This window comes from Hermetia illucens, chromosome 6 (genome assembly GCF_905115235.1).
Source record: "Hermetia illucens chromosome 6, iHerIll2.2.curated.20191125, whole genome shotgun sequence".
In the NCBI taxonomy this organism is placed as follows: domain Eukaryota; kingdom Metazoa; phylum Arthropoda; class Insecta; order Diptera; family Stratiomyidae; genus Hermetia; species Hermetia illucens.
The window spans coordinates 89,129,144-89,145,121 of NC_051854.1; the positions used below are offsets into that span (position 1 = coordinate 89,129,144).

General features: G+C 41.6%; 1 protein-coding gene across 1 annotated transcript; it reads right to left on the minus strand.

Moving 5' to 3' along the window:
- Positions 1–8,910: 8,910 nt before the first annotated feature.
- LOC119659956 lies at positions 8,911–9,502 on the minus strand. The gene is made up of 2 exons (XM_038068308.1): positions 9,296–9,502; positions 8,911–9,218 (listed from the first exon to the last, which is right to left on the minus strand). Exons 1-2 carry the CDS (start codon positions 9,480–9,482, stop codon positions 9,013–9,015), a joined length of 393 nt encoding a protein of 130 aa, XP_037924236.1. The 5' UTR covers positions 9,483–9,502; the 3' UTR covers positions 8,911–9,012.
- Between the last annotated feature and the right edge of the window lie 6,476 nt (positions 9,503–15,978).

Below are 15,978 nucleotides of genomic sequence, written 5' to 3' on the forward strand. Positions count from 1 at the left end.
AACCAAGATGGATTGATACGCTGGATAAGAACAAAATGGCGCAACCGATCACTACGAGCTGACCCTTTTGTGAACGGGACAAAGACTGAAGAAAAAGAAGAAGAATGCATCCAGCAGAAACATTACCCTGACAAGGATGATACTCATCGTAGCGTGATAGCAACATTTTACTTTATGCACGTTTTATGTGAAACCCATAAATTGAATGGCGTCCGCGGGAAAACTACGCTCCTCCACAACATCCCCACATGACGCAGCGTTCGCCATGTCGGAAGAATTGGTATCGTGGCAGATGAGATAGCGAACATATACAACGTTAAATCCCTCTTTCCTTCAAGGCAAACTACGAATGCCGAGAGAGCTTAGATAGGAGTAGCAATACCCACGCGTGATTCAGAGGTTAAAGTCAATGCCTACATGGGTCAAATTGAAAGCATTACCTCAAACTGGGATGGAATCCCTGAGAACTAGGTGCATGTATTTTTCCTCAGTCCGAAATTCGGAAACCAGGAAAAAATACTGGAACTATAGGTGAATTGGTCCTCTTTTTCTTTAGCTCTTGTGAATTGGTATTTGCAGGAAATTAAATCCGAGGAATGTTTGCATACCAGAATGACTGCCATGCGATAAACTCCATGATCGAAGGTGAGATGAGGCAATCATGTAATCTCCGGAGACAAAAAACTTATCTAGGTTTACCTAGTTTCACCTTAGAATTTTATATCATAAAATGACTTCGTGAGGTAGAGGAAAGAAGATGGCGTGGTTTTACCCGATAAGTATCCTACACACTAGTGTGATCAGGCCAGTGACTATTTTAGAGATTTCCACCTCCTTTAAAAAAGTTTAAACAGTTAACCGATTTTAATAAGGTTTCATATTGGCGGGGAACTGTTAATTATGTAGCAGTTTCCCAGAAGTAACCGCTCGCTACCAGTTTTTGACTCTTTCCTTAACTGCTATGATTGCAACAAGATGGTTCTCAGAATTTAAAATCACCAAAAACTGTTCGAGGCTTACGATGGGACAAAGCTGAGTTTACTAAGCACCTTCGCTATTGAAAGCCAAATCGCTAGAAGATTAGATGTGGCATGGGTGATAACAAAGTTTTAAACGCAAGAGTTCGTAGAAATACTTTTTCCTAATTTGAGCGAAAATAAATCCTGTTTGTTATGAAGATTAGACCGCACGGTATCCACAATATAACCCTAATCCTTTTCGATAAGAAAAAGAGTTTATCGGACAAACAATTCGAATTGCGAAAAGTGATATCTGCTGTCAACGCAATAATAATAATGTTATATCGGGACTAGGAAATTTATCGATAAATTTCAAATGCAGATAAATAGGTATATACAACATACGAGTTTCGAATAAGGGGAATCCCAAAAATTGTTATAAATTTCATACAAGACCAATGTTATTTGGTACAGTTTTCTTCAGTGTCAAAAATCTTTGATATGACGCATACTTCAAAGGTATTTTTTTTTCAACGAATTTTTTACCGTGTCTGGGTATTATAACATCACACTTTTTAAGTAATTTAGAAATCCTGAGTATAAATATTGTTAAATTTTTTTCTAAAATGGATACTCGTACAGCAATGGGGCAACGTTAACTGGTAATACACCGCCATAAAAAGGATAAGGTGCCCGCAAAACTATTGAAATGGTTCATTTAAGTGCTTCTACAGTCTAGCCCATAGTTGAACATTTTGTACACAAAAATTTATTGGAAAATGAGATCAGAAAATCAACAAATCAAATTTTTAGCGAGCCAGACAAGCGTTAAATTATCCGGAAAATCCAAATAAACCCCAAGCTATCGGCTCAGAAGTTGGCAAGCGTGGTTCGTGATAAACCGGGAAAGTGGTGCAGTTGTGGAACAATCCGACCTGTGCTGCGTGACCATAATTTAAATAGTCGAGTAGCTCAAAAGAAACCTTGTATGTATTTCAACAACAAACACGAACATGATTCTACGGAAGTACCGCAATTTTCGGGAACGAGTTAAAGTTTAACATTTTCGGCTTCTATAGAATGTCTTATGACTGAGAGATTAGATTTCCGTCTCCTACTTGTAACCCAGCCTAAAAAATTAATAGACAAGGAGTAGCTTTCTCCAAATTACAATTTTTTGTTTTAAACGTATTGTTACGAATTTGTACTCTTTACGCTGTCACCAATTGTTACGTATTTCCTATACGTAATCGCACCGCTGTCACCAATTGTAACCTTCTTATCTTCACGTACTCTTCACTAGTTAAATTACTTGCTTTATGTAGACTCGTGTCCCTTGATTGCGTTAACAAAAACCCGTTCTATAACTTTAATACCAGCGTTTATTAAACACTGAATTATACAACCATACTGTATAATTAATTATAAAATAATTCTTTAATTGGTACAATTCGAGGCATATTCACAACTGACGCGATCTCTTCTAACTCTAGAACTAGACTGATTTTGTGGGCGGCCGGCCCTTTTATACCCCGCGAAACATTCCAGAAAGGTGTGCAAACACTTTATTAGAAAACTGCTTTGCGCCTTTGACTAAATCTCCTTACTGGCACTAGAGTCATCTGTTAACAATTATCGAAACTAAATATTCGCCGTACTGTTATACAATTTTGACGTCTTGGCTAATCGTCATTACTACGATTTACGTTGACGTCACATATAATTTTCCAAAGTGATTTTCGTCATGCTGCCCACCGCCTAAACTTGTTCGTCCCGAACAAGAATCAACGCTATCTGCCTGGTGTTTTGAATCGTGCCCAAGCTACTCCAATTCCATTTTCGTCTGGCATTTATGCACTTTGTCTAATTTAGTTAACAGCGTCATTAAATTTCTTAATTTCACAACGAAGTCCTTCCAATTTCGATTGTGACTTTCGTTTATCTTCCTTCTTGGGCTGTAGACTCTGGAACAATACTAGTTGGCCCCGAAAGAGCTGCGCCTTATCAGCATCTCCCTTCGTCTTCGTGTATTCGATCTTTTTGCAAACTCATTTTGATGACATAATCTTACGCAATCTGATCCTAAACATGTAGCCCAATAAAATTGTCACTCGTTCTTCGCTATAGTTCCGATGACATCCAAATGCTCACTGGTTACTACTTCATGATGTCCCAAAATGATGCCCCGTGTCGATACTCGTAACACAAGCATCCAAATTTGTACGGCTCCACGACTTTCATTTTCCGAAACGTTGGACGCATATGTTACCACTTGCAGAAGATTCTGCCGTTGTGCTACATAAATCTTATCTGAACAAGTTTTATCTGTTAAATCATCCCAGCTTCCTCTTTAGTTCTGCTCCTCCAGATTAATTGTTTCCTGTACTTTTGCACTTTTCCAAAGCTTTGTATTACCTGCTCGAACGTTAGCTCTTTTTCTCCCATAGCACTCAAGAGATAAATGCTATTGGATCGCTCCACAACATTTACTCGTGTATACTCCTTGCTTTCTTCACAGTAATTATCCCAAAACTTTTGCCTTTTCAGTGTCTATTTATCCATCCATTCTGATCTCTTCCACTTCCTGCGACGCTTCTTATAATTCCGTGTTACATCCCTTCGTCTACTCCAGTCATGGCACTCGCTTCTAAAAATGTACATAAGTGGCTAACTCGGCGAACCATTGTGCCAAGTCATTAAGCGAGTTGTAAACTGTTGCTAGATTTCTTACCGTCCAGCATATGTCTGTTGCTACCTCTGTCCCGAATGGTCTCAAGTTCTTCTTGTCAATCGTTTCTCGTCACTTCACACTTTCCGTCTGCCAACGTATCACTTCTTAAATAGTCATCTCCTCCGGCTTTGCACTGTTCTGCCAAGTATGCTCACCCTGCTTACAAATTTGTTCCTCCTGTTTCGTAACTTTTCTCATAGCCTCCTCCTGTCATTTTACACATTCACTTATGATCTCTCCATGGTCTACTGCTTCTCGGCAGCTTCGCTCCTCCTCTTTAGTCACCTCCTGACTGATCACTTCTTGTGATTTTCGAATATCCTAACTGGACCGCAACTTGTCAACTTACTCCTGCTGTTTTTCAAATTCTTGCACCATCGGCTTTGGAATCTCATTGGAGTCCTCATGCTGTATCACTTGCTGTTAACAATATCGTGACCAAATATTCGCCCTACTGTTATACAATTTCGGCGCCTTGGTTAATCGTCATTTCGTCACGATTTACGCTGACGTCATGCATAATTTTCCAAAGTGATTTTCGTCACAGTATATATAGAATATGTATATATTTCGGAGGTGACTGACCAACTACTAAAAACAATTGCGATTATAAGATGCTTTCGAGTCTTATTAGTTTCGAGGGACAGTTACCTAAATCCGTGTTTAACAATCGCGTCGCGTCTGCTCTCAAAATTTCTAAACTTTTCCAAGGGTCCAAGGCTGCCGTTCGATTTGCATGACGCAAGAGCTCAAGATTTTCCCGTTCGATGATATGACGTATGCGCGACTTTTGTTTTCGGAACACATCAATGAGAAAATATGAGAACTTAAGTCAAGCGGGAAATACAATTACGATGCATGCGGAATTCGGACGAGAGAAGCTGAGGACCACACGCAGGTCGAATGTATAATACAATTAAGATTTTAGGTCGGCAAAGTTTGATTCACGTCGGCAGGGTTCGTTCTGATGACAGATTACGCCATTTGCAATTTGGCGGCGCTTTACGTTTTCGGATGCTACTTTAAATTTAATTAATTTGAATGAATTCGTTTTGAGAACTGTGGAAGGCACTATTCGCGTCGCAAGTAGTAAGTGGACTGGTATCCGACGTCAAATCACGATACAAATCCCACTGCCACCAGTGAGATTTGAACCGCGACCTTCCGTACGGCACTCTTAGTGGCATTTAATTGAATGATTTTCATAATACATAATCTTCAACTTTCTACAATTAGCGCATCCATCTTCCTATATTTTATGTTATGAAATTCGTACAATTAAATGCCTGAGTCCACATACCTCCGGCTTAAATTTATTTTTTATGAATAAAAACGATGGAGCTAATGCAGATGATATTAATAATTAGCACATATTGCGCAAATAGTGCCTTCTGTAGTTCTCAAAACGAATTCATTTAAATTAATGACATTCAACAATAACTGTCAAACACGAAAAGCACCGCCATATTGCAAATGACTCAACAATCTATTATCTGTCACAAACCGCAAAAGTTAAATTTTCCGAACTTTTTTGCGCGGCGCATTACGCATCGTCCACATACACCCGTTTTCAATAAAATCACACTATTAAAAAACCAATAATAATAATCGTTGGCGCAACAATCCATATTGGATCAGGGCCTTGAAGTGTGTTAGAGCACTTCATTCAAGACCGAAACGGTACACCACAGTACAATGTGGGAGGCAATGTGGTCAGCATTGCGCTCGCCCGAGATTATTACCCTGATTTGACTCAGGTACTCATTCACAGCTGAGTCGACTGGTGTCCGACATCCAGTCACGATAACAAATTCCTCTGCCCCCAGCGAGATTTGAACCGCGACCTTCCGCTACGACAGCCCAGCGCTCTAACCACTTGAGCCATCCGGACACAAAAAACCAATATAAAATAAAATATTTACACATTGCCTGGAATACGTTTATTACTTACTTAAAGTACTATCTGCAGGCAGAGTTTTATTAATTTAACTTTAAGGGATTTTGAGAAATCGTTAAATTTTACAACAAACATACAAAATTAAGACCGTAAAAGCATACGTATACATTTAACTGATGCTCAAAGTAAGGGACAACGAGTCAAAGCCTGACAACTGGCAAAGAGGCATTATCTGTCTCATACATAACTGACTGACTGACTAGGCTGATCCTGACCAATGTGCGAGGTCAGATAAAAGCAGGAGGATCACTCTCGAGATCATTCAACATCAACAACGGTCTACGACAAGGGGATGCCCTATCATGAGTCCTCTTCAACCTGGCCCTGGAGAAAGTGATTCGCGATGCCGATGTAAATACGAGAGGCACCATCCTCTTCAAGTCCACCCAACTACTGGCCTACGCTGACGATATCGACATCATTGGAATGACAACCCGAGATGTACAGTCCACCTTCATCCAGGTCGAGCAGGCGGCGCGAGATCTTGGGCTGCACATGAATGAAGGCAAGACGAAGTACATCGTGGCAACGTCAGCGCAAAAACCAAAAGGACGAACAAAAACAATGATGATCGGAGACCACAACTATCTAGGGTCGAAAATCACAACCGATAACAGCTATGACGATGAAATCCCCGCACGGTTGTTGTCAGCCAACAGAGACTATTTCAGCTTACAAAAACTGTTTCCCTCGAAACGTCCCACAATAGGGCCAAAGCTCTTACTGTACAAGACTATGATCTTGCCAGTCCTTATGCATTCCTCGGAAACTTCAGTTCTTAGCAAAAAAAACTGCCAACTCTTGGCCCCGTTCAATGGAAGAATCCTCCGAAGAATTTTCGGCCCCCTACATGAGGATGGACGATTCCATAACCTACATAACAACAAAATCTAGTAGCGATACCACGACCTTCTGGTTGCGGATAAAAACCGGCTCAACAGGTTACGGTGGGCGGGTCACTTCATCCTTATGGATGAAGATGATCCAACCCGGAAAGTCTATAAGGGCAATATCTATGGTAGAAAAAGAAGACAAGGCAGACCCTTCCTGAGATTGAGCGATGGCGTAGGTCAGGACACCAGACAGCTTTTAGGGATATCGAATTGGTGAACCTCGGCGCAAAACCGGGATGTCTGGAGTTCCTTATTAAAGCAGGCCTAGACCGGATACTGGTTGTTGTGCCGTTGATGATGATGATGCATTTAATAATAGTTTTAAAATTATTAGTAATTACAAAGATACTGCTAATTAATAATTTTTAGGGTATCCTCGGTTCTTAATAACTTGTTGTTGATGGTTAGGCATTGAATTGATAAGCTTTGCTGTCTCCTCGGATGAAGTTTTCTCCTACCCCTCTCTGAGAATATTGTGTTCACGAATCCTTCTCCTTAGTGAGTCCCATAAATGGTGTATGAAGCGGTTTTGGGGCATCATACAGTAACCAGAGCCTCACAGCTTGGGCTGTAGGCTAGGGATCATTACTATGTTGAAAACAAACCCTTACTCAAGCCAAGATTTCGCGCACTTTGCTCGAAATTATTCTTTGAAATATTAAGGTAAGTTAGTTTATCTATTGTTGACTCAATAAACTCAAGGTTACCCATGCCGTTAACCAGTCATTACTCTACCACCACCGTGCTTTACTGTTGGAGGCAAATTTTCTTTTTGGAATGCTGTTCCTGATTTCTTCCATATTATTTTTCGTCCTTTTATTCCGCAAATACAAAATTTGCTTTCTTCTGAAAACAAAATATCTTTCCAAAACGATTGGGCTCATTTACGTACTGTTTAGCAAAGGCAAGCCGATTTTTCGATACATCGGCGAAAAAAAAGTAATAATAGATGCACGACAATTTCAGGCAAGTGTATTTGAGACATCATATTCCGGGAAATTCCCATTGGGAGGATTAAATGAAAGGATTCAATTAGTATTTCGAAACTGGTCCCATATTTGATCCCGGGTGAACTGTAGGGGAGTAAGCGTTCAAAATATGACCCTTAAAAAGTATAACAGGTCTCGTTCTCAGAACCTATCCAACCGAAAAATCTTAAAAGAATCGCATTGGAGAATTTAAACGAAATCTGGGCGACATCTCCTTCCGATATCTGCACAAATAAAGTTAATGATGATGAGCTGGAAAACCCATCTTACAATCGGAGTATATAAAGTATTATTTGTTTTTTTTTTTTAAGCAGATAACTGCGATTAATAATTTATCTCGCGCAACAAGTATGGGCCAGTCTCCTTAACCCGTGTGTCCAGTGCGAGACTGCACTGGGGTACTTGTACTTTACAAAAGGGATTCGGTTCATGTAAATCTCTTAGCTCAATAAAAGATAATTATAAAATAAAAGCGCGTTTTTCTTTTTAACCCCTTCTTTTTTTATCGAATAAACCGTGGCCGGTAAAAGTGTTTATCTCAAACGTTGAGAAAACTGGGGCGAACCAAAAAAATGCGTGGCGGGATATACTGCGGTTTCTGGAGCAGAGGTCTACCTTTCGAATTAAAATGAGAGGTGGACTTTTACCTTGGACAATATGATTCGGAGGTTCAGGCTGGAGTGTTGATTAATGGGCGGTTGAAAGGCAGGCGCAACGAAATTAATAGCAATAGTCAAGCTCTTTTGAGGGTGGTGAGCAGTCGTTTAATAACTTATTTCTGGATTCCATAAGGTGAAACTTTTCTGGTTGCTTGGTCACTGTGGTGAAGAGGCCAAAGAAATCTTGGATGCCTTAGCAAAAGGGAGTTCAAGTTCCCCCATACCCGAACTGGAACCAGCAGTTGGAGTGCCAACAAGCTTCCTAGAGTCGTAACTTTTCCTGTCCGAACCAAACAAACAGACTGCATACATATTGTTTATCCTGTTGATAAGCAGAAAGACTTGCAGAAGTATTGTGGGCATTTTGAAGGGCCATAATTCACTAACTGGACATACTATATGTTCACAATTCAGGATTCTTCAAGATGTGAGTGTCCCGCCTATGGACACATTAGATATCAGATTTTTAGTTCTGATGTACTCCGGCTGTACCGTGGAACAGCACATCCACTAACAGAAATCATGCATTGGAAGATTTCTGTTAGGGGAAACGAATCCAAGATATTCCGTTAGACCGCGGAATCGGTAACAATGGACCACCAAGCTCTCAGTGCTGAAACACTTTGCCACTGCACCATATCATAAAAACACGCACAACTACGCAGAAAAGATAATAAAAGTATCATCAGGTGTCAGTTGATACATATGCAGTAGAATTTTTCATAAACTTCGGGGAATCACCAATTTATTTCTGTATGTATACATTTTCACTTATAATCGATTATGTAATGGCCGTAAAGCCTTCCGACTTTTACAGAAGCAAATCAGTAGTGACCGATTTCATTCAGGAAATTTTCTAAATCTCGAGAAACAGCGCGCTGTACTAGAGAATCAACTCTTAATAGGCGCACAAGTGTAGTAACATTGCCCACATTGTGGCGTTCTGCAGTCCTCATGACCCGTCGGAGAAGGTGTCCCTTTTGTTCAGCCGTAAGACGAGTACGAATTACATCCCCGGCTGTCAGTTTTTCTACATTCGCACATGCAAGTGTATAATAGAAATATAAGTTCATTTGTATAGAAGATGTTGAAAATATTGAAATATACCTTGGATTCTGAGAGTTCCGATAAAAATGCCAAGGACACCTGACACCGCCGTCAGCAAATTACCCCTTGAGGCTCCATCCAGGACACGTCTGCTGCTATTAAATATATCTATGGCTGATTCCGTTAATTCCAAGCAGGTATCTGCAGTAACTGCAAGTACTTCAAGGAGTTCCTTCGTGTCGGACATTTCGAATATTAGATGACAAAACGTTAAATGGAACTGAGCAAAGCGAGGCTCACACCCTAGCTTTTATAATTCCTCTGGGAAGCAATCTTATCATAGTTCAAGCGAACATAATTTTAGATTTCTTTATGTATTCAAAACAAAATTATCATTCCAGGAAAAATCAAGAAACAAGCCAATCATCGCGTTATAGTGGCTCAAAGTGAAACTCGGACACTAAGATGTTCTTTCCTTAGAAGACCATTAAGAGTGTAGGGAAAGAATGTAAACAACCAATAATGTTTTATTTACAAAGTCTTTTAGCTGCGTTTGCTTAGGGCGGTATCATAATCGAGAAGAAAGGAAGTTGGCGCGCTGGCCTCGTCCCAGGCCGCCAGCCGTGGCGGCGGTGGTGCAGTGGGTCGATGGTGGTGAATTCACCACGGGAATGCAGTTGTTATATAGGTCTTCCATGTGCCGCCACGCCCCTCCACCCCCAGCTGAAACTGCGTCAGTTCGCGGAGGAATCCGGACGTGATCACGCCGATAGGGTTACCAAGCGAACCTGACGCTTCGTGGGCGCGTTTTTGGAACGTCTACCGACAAGGAGACCGTGCCCCCTGCTTCGAACGTCGAGCCTGAATGAGTGTTTCCGTGGTTCCAGGACTTTAAAGGGACCCCGTATGGTGGGTGCAGCGGCCTCCATGGAGCGTCCACCCTAATGAAAACCTGTGAAGATGTCTCGAGGGGGGGAGGGGTGTCAACCTCCAGCGTCGTGTGTCGGGAAGCCTGAATACGCAAGATCGTGTATTGCGTGAAATGCTTCCTTGCGAAAATTGTATTTGGAGTTTGCCCTCAGGCTCTGGAGCTCTGTGTCGCCTTTCTGCGCCTGGGCGATTGCTGTATAATCGACCGCTGCGGAGACTGTGACCTCCGAGATTCAAGACAAAGCAACAGCAACGATGTTGTCTTCTCCGGAAACGTGTTGGATGTCGGCAGTAAATTGGCTGATGAAGCTCAATTGCCGAAATTTGCTATTAGACGCTTTGTCAGGTTTTTATTTAATTTCGAAAGGACTTGCGGTCTGTGAACCGGGCGAACAGCTTGCCCTCAAGGCAAAACGGAAGTGTGTAATGAAGAGGTGCACGGCCAGTTGCTCACGATCGTAGGCGCTGTAGTTACGTTGACCTGGGTTGAGTTATTTCGAATAGAAGTGAAGAGCGGCGCCTATCACTGTGTCTAAGGCATCGACGAACACGGCTAGAGGTGCATATGGCCAAGGAAATGCAAGTAGTGTAGCATCAACAAGCTATTGTTTGACAGTTTCAAATACCTGGACCGTTTCAGTAACCAAGTAAGCGTTGAGGTTCGCTTGGTGATGAGCGGTCTTGAGCAAGAAACGACGATAGAAGTTTAACATGCCCAAGAACCTTCGCAGATCGCTCACCGTGGTTAGAAGGGAAAGTTTTTGATTGCATCAACCTTGTCTGAGTCTGATTGAATTCCGTCACTGGTAATCATGTGGGCGAGATATTTCGCTTGCTTCTGCAGAAATTTGCATTTTCAAACGTTTAGAACGAGTCCGACCTTAGGAAGACGCTCGCCGCGAAATGAAAATGCACTCGTCCCAATGCTCAGATTCGGAAGAAGATTCGCCTAAAACATCGTTCAGGTAAACGAAATAGAAGTTTAAGTTTCGTACGACAGAATGGATGAATCTCTGAAACATCAGGTGGACTCCAATAGTTCGGAAGGTATGCAGATAGCCATTTACGGTATGTCTTCGGCAGCAACAGGGATATAGTGGTACGCCTTGGCCAGATCCAAGGTTGTAAAAATACGGCAGTTTGTCAGTGAATGCGAAGAGTCATGAATGAGTGGAATAGAGTACCACTCGGGAATTGTCGGAGCATTCAGACGCGTATATTCTTCGCAAGTCCTCCATTCGCAGTTTGGATTAGGGACCATATGGAGTCGAGAGGTCCAACAGATATTGGAAGGTCTAGAAATACTCTGTTTCATGATATCATCGAATTCCTTCTTTGCTAGAAACTGGCTTCTAGAGGTGATGGAGGACGCACTTTTGAGAAGATCGGGGAGCCGGTAGTGTTGATGTGGTACTGTACATCGTGCTTAACCGGTTAGGAGAAACTACTTTCAGTGGGGATGCTGCGATATTTTCTGAGCAGTACGAGAATTCGCGAATTTTTTTGCGGGGTCTATTAAAGCTTTGTTCTGCAGATCCACCAGCAGCCCACAGTGACACAGAAAGCCCGTGCCTAAAATGGGAGTACTAATGTCCTCCACAACGATTTGCCACGAAAATGTTCGGCGCAGTCCGAGACTCACGTTCACCTGCCTGTAGCCGTAAATCCGGATGGGAGGGAAGTTCGCGGTAGCCATTCCATTCCATTCAAAGAAGCGTCTAGCTTCCGGGTACCCGACTTCTTTATTATTTAATATGCTGACATAATTTCTACAGTGGAAAGGTTTATTGACTGCACTAGATTCTACATCTGAACCCACAATTTTTGCGAACAAGTTAAAGTTTAAGATTTTTGGCTCCTATGGAGCTGAACAAAGAGAACCTTAAAGTAGCTGTGAAGCATCCGCAGCTGGAGGTTTTTATTGTGGAAACAGCGAACTAAATGCATAACCTCGATATACTAAAAAGCCAGAATACCGGAAGCTCGCACTTTGTGTTCATTTTTTGGTTTTGGTTTTGTGTTCATTTTTTGTAAGAAACTTCAACGTATATTTTCCTATCCGTATATAGTTACAAATCCAACATATTCCTTCACATTTTTCCAAATTACAAGCCATACGTACATATTACAACCATAGATATTATCCTCACACTAAACAAACAAACGGCCTATTTCCGAATACTGTACATATATATGCACGTATGTAAACTCGTACCCATATATCCATATGCACATATATAGTACGTATTTAATATACAGTAGAATACTTTGAGCTACTGAACAACCAGAACATCGGCGAGTTGGAGGTCCCGCCAACTGAAGACGACGGACAAATACTGCCACCACCAAGTTTAGGAGAAACAGTCCGTGCAATTCATCGTCGCCAGGAGCCGATGGAATTACAGCCGAATTGGTTAAATATGGAGGCGACCAGTTACACCACGTGGTTCATCAACTTGTGCTCAAGGTATGGGACAGCGAATTAATGCCTGAATATTGGCAACGAGGTATTATCTGTCTCATACATAAAAAGGGAGATATCACACAGTGCAGCAATTATAGAGGTATCACGTTGCTGAGTACCATCTATAAGATATTCTCCACTATCTTGCTAGGCCGGATAACCCCATACGCCCAGAACATCATTGGCCCATACCAAAGAAGCTTCACTCCAGGCAAATCAGCAACAGATCAGATTTTCTCTCTGCGGCAGGCAATGGAAAAACTGTTGGAATATGGACAACAGTTGCACCATCTGTTCATCGACTTTAAAGCCGCCTATGATAGCATAGCCAGGGTAAAACTGTACACGGCCATGAGAGAATTCGGTATCCCGACGAAATTAATAAGACTGACTAGGCTGACCCTGACCAATGTGCGAGGCCAGATAAAAGCAGCAGGATCACTCTCAAAACCATTCGACATCAACAACGGTCTACGACAAGGGGATGCGCTATCATGCGTCCTCTTTAACCTGGCCCTCGAGAAAGTGATCCGTGATGCTGAGGTAAATGCAAGAGGTACGATCCCAACTACTGGCCTATGCTGACGATATCGACATCATGGGAAGAACCACCCGAGACGTACAAACTGCTTCCATCCAGATCGAGCAGGCGGCCATTAGGGCGAGATCTTGGGCTGCACATCAATGAAGGCAAGACAAAATATATGGTGGCAACGTCAGCACCGAAGACGAATCAACCAACAACATCAAACCGCACTGGTCAAACACGAAGAAGAATAAGGATAGGAGAATACAACTTTGAGACCGTTGACAATTTCTCTTATCTAGGGTCGAAAATCGTAACCGATAACAGCTACGATGATGAAATCCGCGCACGGTTGTTGTCAGCCAACAGAGCCTATTTCAGCTTACAAAGACTGTTCCGCTCGAAACCTCTCACCATAGGGTCAAAGCTCTTACTGTAAATGACAATGATCTTGCCAGTCCTCATGTATTCCTCGGAAACTTGGGTTCTTAGCAAGAAAAATTGTGAACTCTTGGCCGCGTTCGAGAGAAGAATCCTCCGAAGAATTTTTGGTCCCCTACATGAGGATGGACGATTCCGTAGCCTACACAATGACGAAATCTATGAGCGATACCATGACCGTCCGGTTGTGGATAAAATCCAGCTCAATAGGTTACGGTGGGCGGGTCATTTAATCCATATGGATGAGGATGATCCCACCCGGAAAGTCTATAAGGGCAATATCTATGGTAGGAAAAGAAGACGAGGCAGACCCTGCCTAAGATGGAGCGATGGCGTAGGTCAGGACGCCAGACAGCTTTTAGGGATATCGAATTGGTGGACCTCGGGGCAAAACCGGGATGTCTGGAGTTCCTTATTAAGGCAGACCTAGACCGGATACCGGTTGTTGCGCCGTTAATGATGATGATGATGAACATAACACAACAACACATGTCGAATAAGGCAAGCCTGTAGCTTGCTGGTAGTATGGCAAAAAATTACTCCTTATTTTACACAAAAACTCAATGACAAATAGGCTCCAGACAGTTATTAAAGCGAAAGGATTTCAAACTAAATAGTAATTATTAGCACACATGTTTTATTTAACAATAATTTGAAACTGTATGAAATAAACTGTGACCTTAAAGCTCTTAAACAGTTCTGCTTTAAAAAATAAAAATTTTCTAATTAAACAACAACCCTCCGCCGTTGAAATGGCATTAAGACAACTCGATTTGAACTATTGCAACAGGAATTTCTCAAAAAGCACTGTATCAAATAAGCTGGGAGCCACTGTACGTAGATTATGAACGCCGCACTGAGTTGATTTTTGCAATTAATCTAAAGCTTTGCAACTGCGTTTCTATTATTATCAGATGAAAGCTGAGGAGGAATTTCCCCAAAATTCCGGGGAATCACCGATTTATTTGAGCAGGCAAAATTCAGATAATTTTAGAAGCAAACCTATTTATTTGAGCTAGCATTTATCTCGCACACATGACCACACGACCATCAAGAAAAAATTATTACATTAGAAATTTAAGGGGGTTTCCTCAAAAACTGCGAACTTACGGGACATACAATTGAAGGCAAAAAAGTTATTTACATATGTAGTAACTCGATTAGCTGAGTGATCGGACGGTGTTCATCGGTTGTAAATTTTCCGGATTTGTTTTGAAAATACTATTTAGAAGCAAATGAGGAAGGAAACAACAGTTGAAAAGCGAAAAATTATTGTTAAGCTTGTTTGTGAAGGGAAACCTTATCGCGAAGTTGGTGGAATCGTCGGGAGATAATTTTCGTCGATAAGAACGATTATAAACAAATGGAAAAATGATGGAAGTTTGATAAATAGACCTGGTAGGGGGCGGAAAACGCTATTTACACCTCTCGATGAACGGTATATTCAACAGCAAATCATTAAAGAACCAAAGAAGTCCACAAACAACCTACGAGCTGAAGCCTCTCTAATGATCCGCAAACCTATTTCTAAGGAACCGATACAAAGAACGCTCCGGAATCGCAACTTTAATGGAAGAGTTTCTCGTAGAAAGCCATACATTTTCAAAGTTAATAGGAAGAAAAGACTTTAATTCCCTAAAAAATACCTTAATCAGAGTCAAGATTTTTTGTTAAATCTAATTTGAAGCGATGAAACTAAATTGAATGTATTTGCCTCTGATGGGAAGCAAATAGTTTGTAGAAAAGCAAATACAGCCCTGAACAGGAAAAAATTATCAGTAACAGTAAAAGATGGTGGCAGCGGAACTATGGTCTGGGGGTTTATGGCTGCTAATGGAGTCGGAAATTTGGAAATTATCGATGGAATTATGGAGCACTATAAAAACTTAGATATATTAAAACGCAATTTCAACCCTAGTGCTGGCAAATTGAATCTACAGGACGTGTATTAGTTCCAACAAGACAACTATCCCAAGCATACGGCGCATAAAGTTAAGCTCCGGTTACTGTACAACACCCCGAAACAACTCAAAACTCCCCCATGTTCGCCGGAACTTAATCCAATAAAACATTTCCGATAATTTTTGAAAAAACGCTATCCACAAAGTATCCATCACTAACAAAAATATGTTAAACAAGTCGGGAAACCGGAACCTTGACGCTTCAGGTATGAAAGGTTTTGTGTATTTATTACATTTGAGTGTGCATTTGCCCCATTAGTCATCATTATCAACGGCGCAACAACCAGTATCCGGTCTAGGCCTGCCTTAATAAGCAACTCCAGACATCTCGATCTTGCAAAGAGCTCCACCTATTCGATATCCCTAAAAGCTGTCTGGCCTCCTGACCTACGTCATCGCTCCATCTAAGGCAGGGTCTGCC

Bases quoted from the DNA above. Each gene is read 5' to 3' on its own strand.
- LOC119659956 (XM_038068308.1), bottom strand. From the start codon at position 9,482: ATGTCCGACACGAAGGAACTCCTTGAAGTACTTGCAGTTACTGCAGAT. The intron at 9,219-9,295 runs GTATATTTCAAT...GTGCGAATGTAG, and splicing joins CGGAACTCTCAGAATCCAAG to AAAAACTGACAGCCGGGGAT.